The sequence below is a fragment of the Sparus aurata genome, chromosome 21 (assembly GCF_900880675.1).
Source record: "Sparus aurata chromosome 21, fSpaAur1.1, whole genome shotgun sequence".
Lineage (NCBI taxonomy): Eukaryota > Metazoa > Chordata > Actinopteri > Spariformes > Sparidae > Sparus > Sparus aurata.
The window spans coordinates 35,134,746-35,153,774 of record NC_044207.1 but is presented as its reverse complement, the minus strand read 5'-3'; the positions used below and the strand labels follow the sequence as shown (position 1 = coordinate 35,153,774).

General features: G+C 40.4%; 1 gene segment (V, D, J or C); it reads right to left on the bottom strand.

The window, feature by feature from the left end:
- Positions 1-10,689: 10,689 nt before the first annotated feature.
- Positions 10,690-15,499, bottom strand: LOC115573303 (T-cell receptor gamma chain C region C7.5-like). The segment is given in 4 exon segments: positions 10,690-11,142; positions 11,868-11,942; positions 12,791-13,099; positions 14,931-15,499. Coding segments are annotated over 4 exon segments (630 nt in total).
- Positions 15,500-19,029: the final 3,530 nt, after the last annotated feature.

The following is a 19,029-nucleotide window of genomic DNA, read 5'->3' as shown; positions in this document are numbered from 1 at the left end:
GACAGGAGGCAACTGAGTGGTTGGATAAAGTGCAGTTAGCTGTTGGTTTGAGACTGGGCGGTGTGTGGGGGCCTTTACACAGCACGACAGCATTGCAGATCCAAAGAATCGTGATGGTAGAGATCATGACATTGAGAACTGTGTGTTTTTTTCAACATGTCTCCTCAGTGTCCTCCTGTTGATCTAAACATGTACCTGCTGACTGAGACAAATTAAACTTATTAGCAAAAGGCTTCATTTACCCCGGTTAAGAAATGGAGCCAGGTGGTTCTGAGACCGCGGTAAAGAGGCTGAATACTTCACAAACAGCCCTTTAACCCCTATGGAACAAATCTGTACATATTTCAAATTAAAATGCATTAACAGAAATGCTTTTTCATTTTCAGAATGTAGCTGCATTTTTTTGACTCATAAATAAAAAATAGTAATAAATCATCCAAATTTCATTTTCATTTTCTTCTTCAAGACTGCTCATTTTGAACTAATTCAAATGATAAAGAAAGGGACATTTAAGATATATTTTTCAAAATATAGCCCAGCAAATAGGTACCAAAATTCAATTTGAAATGTCAAATTTGAAAATTAAAATGCATTAGCAGAAATGCTTTTTCATTTCAAAGTCAGAGCTGCATTTTTTGACTCATGAATAAAATTAGTAATAAATCATCCAGATTGCATTTTCATTTTCTTCTTCAAGACTGCTCATTTGTTACACAAAGAAAAGAAACAGCTTTTTAGTTTTGAAGCCCGCCCCCCGCAAAAAAAGGTCAAAAATTCAGTTTGAATTCACAATCCCAAGCGGCGCAAGAGAGTGACGTCAGCGGCCTCTCTTCTTCAGTGTTGCCAACTTGGCGACTTTCTAGCTAGACTTAGCGACTTTTCAGACCCTCTAAGCGACATTATTTCTAAAAAGCGACTAGCGACAAATTTAGCAACGTATTCAGATCATCGGGGGAAAGGCGAGAAATAGATTATATTGTAATTCACATGCTGCTCAGAGTCATCGCAGTCCACGGCTCCTCTGCAGCAGCGCCGGGGTCTCTCCTGTCCCCTCCCGCGTGGCTGCGCAGGCGACAGTGTGGGGGGCTGGCTGGGGAAGGCAGGAGCGGACACCGCGGCCCGCTTGCTCTGTGGATTTGATACTGGATAGCTTGCCGTTTACTCTATTTTGATCTGTTAATGTTAGGTGGTCTTTAGCACAGGTGAGACCCAGAAGCGGACAGGAAGCTGTAGCTGGACGGGCGAGGCTCCAGGCTATAAGCGGGCCGATGATTTTGTGACTCGCTCAGGTTGCCAACCATCCCTTGAAAAACGGAATCGTCCCGTATTAGAAACAAAGTTACGCGTCCCGTATTGAGCTTAAAAGGGACGCACTTTTGTCCCGTATTTCTGTGAGAAACAAAATGGTCTTTAAAATGTCATGGAATCAATGAATGACAGGGCGTTTTATATGAAATATACGGTAATCTTACTGCCAGCCCTCTCCTGCTCTGTGACCAATGAGCCGACAGCACACTCACACACGAGAATAACAATGCAGAATCCGGCTCTTCTCCATTGGTCGAGGTACTGTCGCTTGCAAGAAGATACCGGAAGACAAGAGACTGAGGCAACTGGCAAAACAATCCAGCATGGCTCACAACGACACAGGTTCACAGGACACTGCAGACGGTACGCCTTCCACCATGAGCAGTAACGGTACTCCCCCGAGAGAAAAAGAAAAGGCTGCAAAAACACAGACTCGAATGAGAAAAAGAAAACATGGCTGGAAAAAGTGTAGATAATGTCTGCTGGCGGCACATTTTTCTGTAGCCCATAGTGAACTGTTTGATGTGAAACAGCATGCATCTAGTGGTCTACACGTGAGGGACAACCAGGTGGACCCTTGACTGGTTTGTTATCCACCAGGCAACACCAGAGGCAGATATGGTATGTAGAAAAAAATAAGAATGTTTTTTAAGTCCAATAAATGTCAGTATTTTGTGGCCGGAAAAAATGTTTAGTGTAATAAACACATACAAGTGATAGATGAATACATAACATAGATAAATAATACATAAAAGTAACACATAGATGAATAATAGATAAAGAATACACACTATACTATACATACATATATGCAACCTTACACATGTCAGTTCAAACAGTCCATAGATAGATGTGACGTGCATAATTTATACTGCACAGGCAGTTGATACACTACACATGAACTATATATCAGTAAGAAAGTAACAACTTTCTATTGTTTTCTGTTATTTTATATTGTTTCAGTTAAGCAGGACAGTTCTGTTAAATAATGAATATTTATGTCATTCTGTCAAGTTAAGCAGGACAGATTTATGTTAAAAATATCTTTTATTTAGCACAAAAAAATTAATTGTTGAATAAAGTTTTTTTCTATGTATTCGTATCACTCAAAAAACCTTCATCAAACTAAATTCACATTCGAGTCAAATTATTTGGAAATCGTTTCACACACACAAAAAGGGCCAAGAAAAAAAGTTACCAAGCCGTCCGGGGGGGCGGTTGTCCCTAATTTATTTTCAGGGAGTTGGCAACCCTAGACCCGCTGCAGGTGCGTGGGTGTGGGAGAAAGAGAGACATTAGCTTATAGCACTTTGTAGAAGAAGCTTTATAAAGTTCACTCCATTGACTTGTATTAGTTCACGGGGCTGAGCTGCCACAATCCAATATGGGGGCGACGTCGACATACAGTCCAGCGCTGATACCTTCAGTTTATTACCGGGAATACTGACTGTAAGTACCGTGTGTTTCATGGGTCTGACTGTGAGACCGCAGTCTGACCACCGTCACTGCCAGCAGCTCTTCAGAGCGGCTTCATTACGATCACCGTAAATGTTAGAGCATTTGCGCACTGGAAAAAAAAAATTTGCCGCTGATTTAACCAAGCAAACACGAACCATGGCTAGCTTGACCGCAGTACAGAAGTGGACATGGTGGTGATTTCCCCACTGTTTCTGAAAACATGTACCACAGTCTATGCTACCAACACAGCCTTCACACTCTCCTCTTGTCCCTTCTCTTGCTCCCGTGTCGAATAAGCGCCTCGCTGCCCCCTTACGTAGATGCGTAGCACAGTTGGTCAGACTGGGGGCTGAAGAAGAAGAGAGGCCGCTGACGTCACTCTCCTGTGCCGATTGGGATTGTGAATTCAAATTGATTTTTGAACCTTTTTTGCGGGGGGCGGGATTCAAAACGAAAAAAGCAGTTTTCTTTGTCTTTGTGTAACAAAATGAGCAGTCTTGAAGAAGAAATGAAAATGCAATCTGGATGATTTATTACTTATTTTATTTATGAGTCAAAAAATGCAGCTCTGACCGTGAAATGAAAAAGCATTTCTGTTAATGCATTTTAATTTTCAAATTTGACATTACAAATTGAATTTTGGTACCTATTTGGCGGGCCATCTTTTGAAAAATCAATCTTAAATGTCCTTTTCTTAATCATTTGAATTAAGTTACAACATGATCAGTCTTGAAGAAGAAAATGAAAATGCAATTTGGATGATTTATTACTAATTTTATTTATGAGTCAAAAAATGCAGCTACATTCTGAAAATGAAAAAGCATTTCTGTTAATGCATTTTAATTTGAATTATGGAACAGATTTGCTTCCATACAAAACAGGCAGAACAAGAGATATATTTAATTGCTCAAGAAAGTAACAATGGTGGTGCCCCCCCCCCCCAAACACACACACTCAACTTCCCAAGCTCCCTGTGGGCAGTGGTGTGCACGGACTTTTTGGAGGGCAGGAGCGAAACGAAGGGCACTTTAGCGCGTTTTGGCTCCCAAGAGGGCACTTTAGCATGCGTTTTGGCTGCCAAGAGGGCAGTTTATCATGTTTTAACCAGCAAAGGGGACAGTTTAGTGTGTCATGCCAACCAAGAGGGCACTTTGGCACACATTTTTGGCTTCCAAGAGGGCACTTTAGCGCGTGTTTTGGCTCCCAAGAGGGCAGTTTATCATGTTTTGGTTCCCAAGAGGGCAGTTTATCATGTTTTAACCAGCCAAGGGGGCAGTTTAGTGTGTTTTGCCAACCAAGAGGGCAATTTGGCACACTTTTTGGGCTCCAAAGAGGGCACTTAAGCGCGCGTTTTTCAACAATTGGGCCACGAGGGGGGGCTGCTTGTGCACATCACTGCCCGTGGGTGCCCCTCCCTATCTCAGTGGTCTGTTGGATTGCACCTGATGAAGTTTGGAAGCCGGCTGTCAACTTTTTTGGAAATGGCCCCAAAAATACAGCAGGAGTCAGGAGCAGAGAAAAGAAAGAGGAAGAAACTGCGAGATGATGCCTGTGCATCACTTGCAGGTAAGTCCATGTTTAACCGTTCTTAAATACGGGAAATGTGATGGTTAGCCCAGCATACACCTCGAACTAGCTGAAGTAATTGCTAATGTTAGCAAACTCAGATATGTTATAACTTAGGTGCAAGCTAAATTGAGATTTTACTGTTGAACATTATCCATGCATTTTACAAGTAAATGACGCCAGCTAGCTGTTACTTTATGTTAGATATTGAGCAGTTGTTTACAGTTTATTTTGACGTGACGGTGGTCAATACTTTGTCAGTAACAGTTAGCAGTCAGTGCACAAGGTAGGCTAACAATTCCTCTTGCTTCAGACCATTTATTAGCATGTAGCGTGTGATTGATAGTCTTCAGCCAGGCATGAACCCACGACCATCTTGACTTTTAGTGTTACTGCTACAGCTAGCTTAGTCACAGCTGACTGTGACAGAAGCAACATGTCAAAATGAACTGCCGTTTATTTTGCATTTACGTCAGGATGCAAAAACATGGATAACATCTGCCAGTGAAACAGAAAAACGTTTTGTAGTAGACAAAATGCTTTAGTAACCATATTTAAGTTGTATTCAATTAAATGGTAAAATAATGTTTAAGATTCAGAGATGTAGTCTTGTGTAAATTGTATAATGTTGCTCTTATTCTTGTAGGTAAGATATAAATATAAAATGTCATTATGAATGATATAAAGACAACATTATTATTGTGTGCAATATTGCAACTCAGTCTATCATGCTTTTTAGATTAGATTAGATTAGATTAATCAAATAGTTGATAAATAAGTAATAAAGGGTATAAGATTCTTTGTTTGAATATTTTGTCTCTTTCTGTACTGATCCTTTTTATAGGTATTTCTAAATTAATGCAGGGTCAATGCTGAGATACATACAAGGAGGAGCAGGAGGCCAAGAGGAAGATACAGATGATGAGCAACCATCAAGCAGTTCAGGCACACATCAACTCCAGCCGGACAGCAGCTCTGTAGACTCCACAACAGTACAAAGCCCTGATCAAACCACCTCAACCAGCAGTTTAGGGACAGACACACAGCAGAGAACCACCTCTGAAAGCACAAGTCCTGTCATTCAGAGTCCATCAGCAGGTGCCAGTGTAAACACCTGTGTCACCTGTTCTGTGTTTACAAAGGTGATTTTCCTTTTTCGTTTTATTATTCTTAGGTGTTGTGATACTGCTATTGTGTAATTGGAATTGAGTTATATGTTTGGAAATAAAAAGTTAAAGTTGCAAAAACATTTTTTTTTTCACCGGAAAGGGTATCATAAAGGAATTATGTTTAGGGCACCAAAATGGCTAGCAGCGGTACTGAATATCGCTAACACGACGTTTTCCGTTTTTTTATTTTCCTCTTTATTTTCTCATTGTGTTTGTGTTTGTCTCCTTTTTCCTCTCTGTGTGAAACAACAATAAACCTGCTGGAATATCTGATCAAAATATAAATAAATAGAATATGAAATAAATCCCTCAGTTCAGTGTGTTTGTGACTGTGGCTGAGATGGAGGTGAAACATGTGAACCTGGGCTGTGGTTTACTGCTCTCTTCCTGTCACAAACACTGTTTGACGTCTGTTCATCTGTTGGTTTTTGTTCAGGCTGCTCGCATCATTTCTCACTGTGGAGATCAAACAGGAGCAGTAGTAGGTGGCTGAATGAAGGAGTTTAACGTTCTGGATTTTCAACTCACAGCCGTTCTGATTATACACAGCTGAGAAATCATTTTTCTGAGGATGATTATACCCGTTATATATGTTACCACTATCCCTGTCAATATACAGAATCCTTGTGAATGTTTCTGTGTCTTTCTTCTGGTACCAGAGTACCCAGCTGCTGGAACACTGGTCAGTTTGACAGCTGAAGGAGACGTCTCGATCAACTATCCTGGTCAATGTTAAATCCTCCTGAATCAGCTGTGCTGCCATGGCAACCAGCGCTGTAGAGAAGCAGACAGATAGATGAAGGTCAGTGTGACAGTGTTTGTTCCAGGTGGACTTTGTTGGCTCCTGATTGGCTGGAAACACTCACCTGAACACAGACAGCACAGAGCAGCAGCTGGGAGGAAAAGCATTTTGTGCAGTGGTGTTTCCTCTGGTGAACCTGGGGAGAAGTGGCGCTCTGACGCAGCTGAGGCCAAACCAGGACGAGCTGCCAGATCAGACGAGGGCCACGTGGTTTCTAACAGGTCCTCAGAGCTCCCATCAGCCCCTGCGGCTCACAGATAAGGCCGCCGCTGCCGATCGACGGCTCGGCTGAAGCTGCCGTGTGATAGAAATAGAAACCCACATTCATGTGAGCAGCAACACATTCAGGTGGTGGTGAATTTAGTAGCACAGACTGTTATCTGTTGTTGAACAGCTGTGATGAAAAGACAAAAGGACAAATCCACAAAACTCCTCCACTGTGATTTGAAGCCTTAAACGTCCCCTTACATTTCTGTCATTTCACTGAATCATTTCATTTATATGACACATCAAACCTTTTCCACACACAGTGTCACATCTTTATTGTGTCTCCTGTTGTTCAGTCTCTTCATTAAAGCTACAGGATGTTTCACTGAGGGAAAGATTCAAAGCCAAGACTCCATCAAATGGAACATTTCAACATGTCTGCTGCATCATTTTACACACATTTCCCCAAAATCCAGCCTGACACATTCTGTATTGTTGTAAACTTTGGGATCTCCAGCAGAACGTCAGATAAAGTTCAGAGGGTCAGTTTGTAAAGACGAAGCCAGCGGAGGCTTCAGAAGAGTTGAAATCCAGCTGTGCTCCTCATATGTGAAGCAGTGGTTCTGGTTCTGTTCCCTGGAAGGAGCTCAGGGCTCTGCTCTCTACTTCCTCCATGTAGAGGTCAGCCACAATGGGAGACACTGGTGAAGCCACCACAGCTGTGCTTCTGCCTGTAAAAACCCTCCTGGGATGTGAAACAGGTGGTATTCAGGCAGAGGTCGGGTCCAAAAAGTGGTCCCAATGAAAAGAGACAATGTGTGGTTTGTAAGTGAGCTTTAAAACGACACATAGAAGTGTTTTCTGATGTGATGAAACTATCAGCAGGACCACATCATTTGTCTCTGTCTGTCAAAAGTGTCCAATAAGAAGACAAATCAAAATAGAAACTATAGAAGAGCAATTCAACTCCAACTTACAAGGCAAGCAGTACAAATACACACAGTACCCACCAGCAGAGATGTACTTCAAACTAATACTGCAGTACTGTCTCAAGTGAAGTGACACAGTGCTGTGATTAGTTAGACTTCTATAGTTATAGTTAGTATAGTACATGTCAGAGTAATATGACACCATCTACTGTAACAGGCAGCAGCAGAATAATATAGTAATAATATAGTAATAATATAGTTGCAGTAGAAAAAGTATTTGAAGTATTTTTGGAAGTAGTACCAACAATAATGCCAGTAATACTCCTCATTTACTGCTGTGTGTTTTTTATCCACTAGATGTCACTGTGGGTTTGTCGCCAGTAAAATAAGAGGGCGGCGCGTCATGGTGTCGTCATGGCGACCGTCATCAGCATCACGTGGATGTCCCTGCACTTCCCGTGACTGACCACAGGGTGGTGGTGTTTCTCTGTGATGTTTAATGTCAGCACCAGCAGCAAACACAGAAATCCAGCATGTGATCAGCTTTAGTTTGAAATGTGTCACACAGCCGTGGTGGAAGAGCTGATTTATTGGTGTGACAGCGATCTAACAGCGTAAAGACACATGTAATGTCACACATGTGTTGTCTGCTGAGACAGCTGCAACATGTTGTCATTCTTCCAACAGTGTTTCATGGTGAAAATGATCCAAGTGATCAGAGTTAGAACACACAGAACAGAACAAACATCCCTTCAGATAATATGAAATGTATCATAACTGTTCCTTCAGCTTCTTAAAGGAAAACACTGACATTTGTCTGCTTTGGCTTGACGCTGTTATTCCATTTAAAGCAGATTTCAATCAGGAGAGACGAGTGAATGAAGTAAAGATCATGTTTATGACAGCAGATGATATGTGATCAGTGTTTAATCTGTGAGGACATGAAACATAAAGCCTGACATGGAAAAAAAGTTAGCTTATTTGATAAAATGACATTAAACTATGAATGGAGACAGGAACAAATATAATTTTTTCGTTAGTCTATGATGAGCTTCACTGAACTTTCACTGGAGATTCATCTGAAAAAAAAACATTAAATAAAGACCCAGCTGTTTGTCTGATATTCTGAATGAATAGAGCTAAAGGAAAATAAATACTAATACAGGTAGTACTTCATTATATTCATGGACGTGAGCTCCAGGTGGGGGGTCACTGTTGGTCTCTGGGCTCAGTTCAACTTTGTGTGGGTGGAGGGCTCAGTGGAAAAAAGGCTTCCAGACAACAAGAGAAAAGACAAAGCGGTCCAGAGAGGGAGAGGAGTTGATGAGTGTGTACAGCAGCAGATATGAATCTGTTCTCAGTGGTTATTAGGACTCATAAAAAACTGTTGAGAGCCAACCAGCACTTCCTTTCCTGCAGCAGACGGGCTGTGTGGGTTTCTGCTCTGCAGCCTCCTCACCGTTAGCTGCACTTTTTCACATGAACAACACAATGACAGTTACAACAGTTACAGCGCTCAGTACTCACTGTCTCAGCTTCCATCTGTCTTATTCACCTGGGAGACAGACACACAATCATATAAATAACACTGATAATAGATTAATCATGATGCAATGTTTTTAAATATTTAGTGAAAGTAACAGCTGACACATAAAAACATGTGATATACATACAAAACTACAGAAACATCCAGTGAAAATGAAATATACTACAGTTTATTTTGAGGTACGGGGCAAAGAAATGTTTAATTTTCAGCCAGAAGAAGAAAAATAATATACTGCATATTACTCAGTGTTCATAAGGGTTCATTTTCTCATATTTTACTCGATTAATTTATTTAATAACCACTAAAACAAAATTTAATAAAACTGTGGATATATATATAATAACGTGCAGTAAATTATCATATTTTTATGATGATAATACATGATTTGTACATCTTGATTGATAATAAGAGATTTTCTCACATTAAAGAGTTTTTGCAGCGAAAGAAAATAAACCATTTTTAAATGTTGGTGTTTCTGAAATCTTCCATACTCTCATAAATTGTCCCTGTAAAAAATACAATTTCAGATAAATTCAAACTTTTCTCCCTCAAAGTGTTTAAATGACCACGAGAGGATTTGCAGCAGCGACTCCTCGACTGGAACATTTACAGGAACATGTGGTTCATCTGTTCTCATCGATCAGAGCGACAGAACACAAACCACTCAGACAGAAACACAAACCACAGAGACAAACAAGTCGTCTTGTTGTTTAGTGAAGCTGAAGTGGAGCGTCCATGTTGGTTCACCTCAGGTCTCATAATGAGGTTCCAGCTGATCAGAGAGCTGCTGTCAGAGCCGTCAGAGTCGTGTGTCCGTCTCAATCAGTGGTCAGTTTCCAACAGTTCACCTGGTTAACCCCACTGAGCCACTGATCTCCTGTCAGTCAGCTTCTAGCTTCAGATTGTATCAGTGCAGCTGTCTGTGCTTCGCTCACACAGCTCCAAATGTGACATGTGATTGTGGCATAAAGCCTGTTTTTAAGTTTCACGGCTGTTTTTCTCTGACTTACAAACTCTAAAACACTCATGTGAAGGTGTGTAACTGCTGTGAAAACACACTGAATGATTCTGGTGTAAAAGCTGTGAGAGTTAAATAACATTTTATTGGCTGATAAGAAATAAACACAGCCATCATTCAAACTGAAGGCGACTGATGAAGCTGCTGTGTGATCATTTTATAGCAGTTGTAGCTTGAAAGCAGCTCGCTCTGCTGTTTGTTCATGTGTGTAAACAACAGTGTCATCAGCGTAGAGTTTGACATCCACACTGACACAATTATAAAAGGGGCTCAGCACTGAACCTGGTGGCACAGCCACACCTACTGACTTGTATATAATAGCTATATGTTTCTGTTTGCTTCTCTTTCTTTAGCTTTGTTGTCCTTGTTTAGCTGTATGCTAATATTCACATCTTCCTCTACATTTGTTCTTGCTGCTGTGTAAAAGTATATTGAGAGCTAATTACAACCAGAGTCAAATGACTTGTAGGCGTCAACATACATGGTCCATGAAGTTGATTCTGTTTCTGATGATTTGCTCTGAAGACAAACTGAAATCCATAAAAACAAGACTGTTTCTAAAACACACACTGTGATTTTTCACTTTATTGAGAATGTTACACTGAAAGAATTGAACAAAGCTGCCACACTCTGCATAATGTATTAAAAAGAAAGACAAGAAGAGAAAAATACAAAAACAATCAAATATCTAGCAGACAGCTAATGATTCAGCTTCATGTTCTATTATTATACAAGTCACAATTCAAAGTGGAAATAAACTAGAGGATGAAAATAACACTATAGCACAGAATTTATACTCAGTCACTGCAGATATATATGTGTATATATGTATTTATATATGTAGGATGACTGAATCTAACCTGTGCATCAAAAGATACATTTTACAACCAACCACAAAACATGAACATTGACATTTGTGAGTGCTGATCAAAGTGATCAATGAGACGAACTGATGAGATTTGATGGTGAGAAAAGGCGAGCAGAAAACAGTCAGTCAGCATGTGAGCAGTTGGTGGACGGTCCCTTGTTTCAGAGGATCCTCAGCAGAGAGAGTCCACAGCAGTACACCAGACTCTTCACTATCAGCACTGTGTAGAGCACACAGAGCAGCTTCACCCTGCACTGAGACTGGAAGGACACTGACACACACAAACACACACACACACACACACACACACACACACACACACACACACACACACAGAGTAAATGTCACCTTTCACGGCACACACAATCATTAGATTCATTCTACATATAGGAATATTTATAGTGGAGCGTTTCTTCAGAATGGTGCTCTGGTCAGTGATTGTCTTTCTACGTGAAGAACTCACCTGTTTGACGCCACGTTACGGTGGAGGTGGGCAATTTGCTGGATGTGGTTCTGTTGCTGTTTGTTGTCTGACCTGCAGCTGTATTCAAACATACAGTACATCCAGACTGTTACACCACTGCATGAAGTCTGTTGTGTCATTCTACTTCATATAAAGTAGGCACTGTACAAATAAGCTTCATTTAATATGACTAAGACCTGTTTTTATTAGTAACAAGGTTTAACTGTGACATTCAGTAATAATAATACAAATAATAATAATAATAATAATAATGATGAGAATAATAACAATAATAATAATAATAATAATAATAATAATAACATCATAGCAGTAGATCAGAGACATAATGATTTCCACCACAGAATTGTATCTGTTTTCAATGCCGTGCCGTCTGAGGCCTGAACATCACGGCCCTCTAATATTGGTTTTCTTCATTTTCCCTTACGTACAGAGATTTATTTACATTCTGTGAATCTTTCATCGGTTTTATGTAATGAGACAAAGCCCACAGTAAGATATTTAACAGAACTCACCTGCTGCAGGCTGCGTTACGATGGAGGTAGGTGGTGCGCTGGATGTGATGCTGCTGCTTGTTGTTTGAACTGCAGCTGTATTCAAACATACAGTACATCCAGACTGTTACACCACTGCATGAAGTCTGTTGTGTCATTCTACTTCTTATAAAGTAGGCACTGTACAAATAAGCTTCATTTAATCTGACTAAGATCTGTTTTTAATTAGTAACAAGGTTTAACTGTGACATTCAGTGATAATAAAAAACAACAACAGTAAAAATAATAATAACACAGCAGTGTATCAGAGACATTATTTATAATTCTCTGATGCTTCAGGTGTAGATGCAGATTAGAAGGTTCTTCTCCAGCAGCTTCTGCAACACTTTCCTGAGGTTATCTGGACAGTTATAGAGTCAATTAGCCTGATTATTACTGTACAACAGAAACATGTAGCTGCAGCAGACAGAGAAGGACAAACAACTGCTGCAGCCTGCACACTACTACTTACAGCAGCAGGTCAACATGACACATTATTACCTACTTGTGATTATGCATTAGGAAAGTAAAAGAGGTTGTACTTCAATTAAATAGTTACACATGCCCGGCAATGTGTCTAATTATTAGTTAGTGAATTTCAGCACAATGTGAAACAGTCTAGGTATGAGGAGGAACACTGAACAGCAGCAACAGCAGCAGCTGACCAGATAAGTTAACAGGTTTGACGTTCAGATGATTCATAAACATCCTCAGCAGCTAACAAAGCTTTATTATCAGGCCTGTCACTCTCTCTCTGACCTGAGATCCACATCAGTAACCCGTCCCCCACTTTCAATGTGCAGCACAGTCAGTGCTCACGTGACACGGCAACCCAAGTGCAGGTCAGAGTCATGGCCAGGTCAGAAGATTCTTTCTTTCTTTTTTCATCGCAACACAATCATTACCTTGTTCTGTTTGGGCCTCCACTGTGCCCCCCTCGTGCTGGACGGAGCAGCGGTATTTATACGTGTCGAGAGCGTCCCGATCAAGCGGCAAGATGGTGGCGGTACATCCCGACTCGCTGAGCTCCAGCTGCTCTCCTTTAGCAGGGAGCTGCTTCTCCTGATCCCCCTTTCGTCTTATCCAGGAGAAGCGGACCAGAGGAGGAAACATGGCTGAGGCCACACACAGCAGGGAGCTCCTCCCCTCCAGGTGGGCTCTGGATGCTGCTGGGTACACGCTCACCACGGGCTTCACTACCTTCTCATCTGAAGCTTGACAGCAGCAACAAGCAGCACAGACACACATTGACACAGTCAACAGCAGCTTCCAGCACTGCACTGCATTCAGTGTGATCCTGGAAACTACATGGACTCTGATCACTAAACTACTCATCAATACAGCACAAAGTTCAACACATAGACTGGATTCACCTGCACATCAAACACACTCATCATGTCATGTCATCATATGTTATATGGGGACAAACAACATTATGTGTTCAGCACTTCTTTCTTTCAATGTGCACATTCATCATTATTATGACTCTTACTAATAATAATATAACATCATATTTTCATACAATGGAAAATCTTCATCTGTATCATGATAAAAGACAGATTATAATAAAGGACATATTTACCCTCAAGTTTAATACGCGCTGACATTTTAATGTTTACAATATCCACCACATATTATATATATTTGTAAAAAAAGCATCTTGAATTTCATGATTTTCATAAATGTTTACACTTGATATAAAATTACAAATACATGTTTTCATACGACTGATGTGAAGAAAAAATGTAATATAATATAAAAGAAGGTCAATCTTTGTTGGTTCAATGATATAATATATGATATAATTATGAAAATGTTATTTTACTAAATTTAGAAGCTATTTAATGATAAATTATTATTTACTTTTACATTGAATACTTTTCAAAGTTATGACAACATGTCTTACATATGACAGATTTACCATCATGTACTTTAGTTCAGCGGCTAAAGAAAAACAAATCAGTTCATAAATAACATCATAATTATTAAAAAAAAAAAAAATTGCATTCATCCACAATTACAATGAAATGTTCAGAAATGTTAAATATGAATAATAACTGATTGTAATATAATATGAAGAAAGGTGATAAATCATTGATCCTTTACAGGAACTTCACATGTGGTTAATTTAAATGTGATAATATAATATAACATAATATAATATAACATAATATAATATAATATGATATAACATAATATAATATAATATAACATAAGATAATATGATATCATATAATATGTCAGTTAAAAACAGTATGTCGTACACAATATTTACCGTCACATGCTGCTAATTAATTTACCATTTTAAATTAGGTTTGGAATTATTATTTTTGTTTAAATTATATGTGAAATTACTAATGAATATATTTATAATCATATATAAAATTATTTAAAAGTCAAACATAAAAAATACACATTTTCATGTGCCATTGTAAATCGTACAATTTTTTTTATTTTTTTTTTTTATTCTTGAATATAATGTGTTTTATGTTTAAGTGTAACTTGTATGTTTTTCATTTATTGTAATATCATATTCAGTGTCTGTTTGTCTTCATATATAAATATATTTCACACTAAAAGACATATGTACCATCATATAAAATACATTTCATCATTTAATAATTGATTATTAATGATCCTATACAACATATTTAAAGATATGTTTTCCAAATACATTTACTGACATATATGAAATTATGTTTAATATCATATATGATGTTGTTTTATAAAAACAAGAGATGGTGCTGAATTACTGAGAGGATCAAATACTGTATATTTGTAACATTATCAATATCAAACTTTTTCTCTATGAATCAGTTTGATCTCCTGCAGAAATAAAGAAGAACTTCAGCTGTGCAGTGAGATTTAAACATCTTTTCAGGAGTTATGAAGCTTTTTATGGAACAATAGCTGCACGGCTGCAAGAATTCTCTACTAATTATGAACAAACTAAGATGTAAAGCCTGAAGCAGCAGAAACTCATTAAAAACACATTTTACACTTGTTCAGTAAAACAACTGAAGGAAAATGAAGCTTTATTCTTACCTGTTACAACCAGTTTAGTTCCAGAGCCAAAGATCCAGTAGTAGTCTCCCACAGCGAGAAAGAGTAATACAAAAACCTGTGTGCTGTTGAACGTGTCGGCTGAGGTGAACGAGTCCAAATGATGAAGCAGGATCATGTTTCAGCTCCATGATGTGTTTCTCTAATGTTCATATCAACATGACTGTCTCTTCTTTTATTGTCTTTTTAGACACACTAGCAGTGTTGCTCTGTGGATGCTAATGTCTGTCGCTCCACTACTTTAGTCCACATGGATTGGACCTGGACCAAAGGATGGATGGATGGACTGACATGACATTTTCTACAGACATTCTTGGTCCCCAGAGGATGAACTTCATTCATTGACTTTGTTGATTCTGACTTGTTATCTAGCTCCACCAGCAGGTCCACCAGTTCCTGGTCCTCAGTCGGCGGCCCAGTCGACACCTGTTCCTGCTTCCTTGTCTGCAGGTCAGCAGACTGGCTCCAGAGCCGGACCGGCGGTCTTTCCTGATCCCCGTCCAGACCTCCAGATGCCGGCCTCCTGCTCTGCCTTGCAGCAGTCCTCTGTTCCTGTTCTGCAGCAACCTGTCTGAGCTGAGCTGCAGCTGTCTCCAGTTCCTGTGCTGAATCAGTCTCCTGTGGCTGTGGTTCTGTAACCTCTTGTTTTCCTGACTCTGACAGCTCCACCAGCTCCAGTGGCAGCTCCAGCTCATGTTGGAGCTAATAAAGGACAGTGGCACTGGGCCTGATAATGTGCAATTAATAAAACTATTTACAGTTCAACTGTTGAGGAGATATTAATGCAGTGTTGGGAATGTTCAGTTTAAATTCAGTTGATTTACTTTAAAAGAATAGTAGATGTTCACTGTCATTGTTTCAAAAACAGTGAAACATGGATAGCAGTTCTTAGTTTGACAAATATCAAATATAACAACATATAGTATTTAACAAGCCCCTTTCACATAGAGAAGCCGCATTAATGCTGCAGCGGCAGTTCGCTGATTCTCCGGCATTGGTCATTAACACAGAGCCAAGCAGCACCGGTTTAGAGACGAAACACTGAGTAATTCACACAGAAAGCCGGCACTGCGGCTCCTAAAGAGGTGTGACGGTACACGTCATGGAGATGATGTCTATGTGTTTTCAAGGTGTTTCCCAGGTGTCCCCCTGTCAGTGTAATCTGGCAGTTTATTATCATATGGATGCTGTTATCATGTGTAGTGATTGAGATCTCGGCCCACCAAACACCCTGGAAAGTGTCAAAGTTGCGTTTTTCACTCGAAATTAAATAATTACATAATCTCCATCAGTAACGTGGACACTGTCTGACTCTGTCACTCACGGGGATGGAGGCTGTTTTCTGGGGGAAAGTTCACTGAAGCCTCGGCCTGGAGGGCTGACCACTGCGATGATTTATTTTCATCACAAAAGAATGAAAAAATACAAGTTTTTTGCCAGTGACAGATGCTGTTTTTTCGGGCAGAAATGTGACGAGGAGTCGGTAGGACAGTCGGGAGGACAGACGCTTCTCCATGTACAGCTGTGGTATTTCTTTCCTCATATAAACTGCTAAACGACAGTTACAGTTAGTACTTTACTTTTGTTTGGCCATGTAAAGTTGCTTTGTGGGACATTTCTCTGTATTTAGTTGAATGAAGGACCTGTGTAGTTATCAGACTGTCTGATCGACACGCTCTCGAGACGCGCAGCCGGCTCATCCATTGACACTGGTTCTATTCGCAAATATTGCACCTCTGATACTACCTCCAGAGGCAGATCACTTTACCCCTCGCCCCCTTCGAGACATTCACACGGAGGCAGAGGCGGAGAATTGGCGCAGGATCTCTGCATCCAAACAGCAATCTAAATGGGGCTACTGCCTTTGGGAAGAAACTGTTCTCCAGTCTATATCTCTTCCCAGAGGAGATGAGGGAGAACAGTTAATGTCCGGGTGTGTGGGGTCCTTAACAATACAGCTGGGCTTCTTTTGGAGTCGGCCAGTGTAAATGTCTCTGAGAGGGGGTAGTGTCGTCCCGATGACAAGCTCCACTGTCCTCACCACCCGCTGCAGGTCCTTCCTGTCCTGTGCAGCTGGAGAACCACACTGTGCAGCAGCAGGTCAGGAGGCTTTCTATCGCTGACCGATAGAAGTTGGTCAGCAGGTGTTGAGGGAGGTGAGCGTGCTTTAGTTTCCCGAGGAAGTCAAGTATCCGTTGGGCCTTCACCACCTGATGAGAGACGTGTGTGGTCCAGGTGAGGTCAGCCAAGACGTGAACCCCAAGGAACTTACAGCTCTCTACCCTCTCTACCTCCTCCCCATGTATGTAGAGGGCAGAGAGTTCTGTGTGTTTGGAATTACGGAAATGCATGATCAGTTCCTTGGATTTTGGGGAGTTTAAATCCAGGATATTGTCTGAGCACCACTCTGTTAGATGCTGAATCTCCTCCCTGTAGACTGACTCATTGTTATTTGTTATCAGTCCTACTATGATCGTGTCATCAGCAAATCTGACGATGGTGTTGGTGGGGTGGATGGGGGAGCAGTCATGGGTGAAGAGGGAGTAGAGGAGGAGGATGAGGACACATCCCTGTGGTGTGCCAGTGTTCAGGATGACAGTGGATGATGTGCGGCCTCCCATCCTGATGTTTTGTGGTCTGTTGCTAACAAAGTCCAGTATCCATGTGCACAGTGAACTGTCTAAGCCCAGGTTGCTCAGTTTGAGGGGAATGACCGTGTTGAATTCTGAGCTGAAGTCCACAAACAGTGTTCTTACATACATGTTGGGCTGATCCAGGTGTGTAAGGGCTGTGCTGACAGCATCCTCTGTCCACCTGTTACTGGAATATTTCCATTTGATGCTACTTTATGCTTCTACCCAGAGGTAAATATTTGACTTTTTACTCCACTACATTTGTCTGACAGCTTTAGTTAATTTTAACTTTTCAGATGACAGTTTTTCATCGCCTTCCTGTCCAGTGAAAACCATGAATCTCCAGATGTGTTGATGTTGAACATTTGTGATAAACTGAAGGATGAAGTGTTCCTTTATGTGTTGACTAAATTCTCCTCCTTCTTCAGCTGAATAAACTCTTATAGAAGAAGTTGCATTGCTGTAGATTAAACTATCCAACAGTGCATAAAGTAGTTAAAATGCGCTCAACCTGCAGTAAAATATCACAAACACATTAATGCAGCTTTAGTATTAATCCAGGAACATCAGATAAAAGAGGAGAACACTGACCACGTTACTGCAAAGATTCAAGGTGATACGACTTCCCTCCCTCAGTAGAAACTTCCTGATGGTTAAACTTGTTCTGGTGTTTCTGATTGTTTAATTGTCAGTTCATCCTGATAACTATGATGACTGAGCTGTATCTCCCTGAACAACATGATGGATTTCCTCCTCTGAGTTATGGTAACGTTAGCCATGTTGACTTGACCGTGGTGTCAGAATGATCAGAGAAATGAGCCTCTGACTGTAGAGCAATATTTTAGTGGAAACCTCTGTCAACGTGTTGTTGAAACCATCTCTGCAAGAACATTCAACACATCTTCTATGTAGTGGTCATGTTGTTTCCACAATTAGAGCCAATGAAGCAAATGAAATCTGTAACAAAGTCAGAAGAAAAACATTCCAGGTTGGAAATCATGACACCACAGAGGCTGAACTGCTGTGACTAAAAGCTTCAGACTGGAAGTTGATCAGAGCGTCTGGACCATTTTCAACCAGACTGAAATCTCCCTAAAGGGACAGACATGGTTTGATGCTGCAGCTGATTTGATGAGGTGTTCAGAAACAGGACACACTGTTGTAAAAGCTTGTAGAGTTTAGTCATTTATGAAGAAAATTATAATAATGAAGATGATGCTTCATGATGCTGCTTTCCTCAATGAATTCTCATCACTACTAACATCTATATGTGTCATGACCCCCACTGTTATCCTCCTCGTCGATTTCAACATCCACATTGACAATCCATCCAGTATCTTTGCCAACAACTTCTCGGTATCACACAACATGTCAACCTCCCATCTCATAACAAAGACCACATACTGGACTTTATCTGCTGCACTGACATCACTCCAACCAATTTTGAC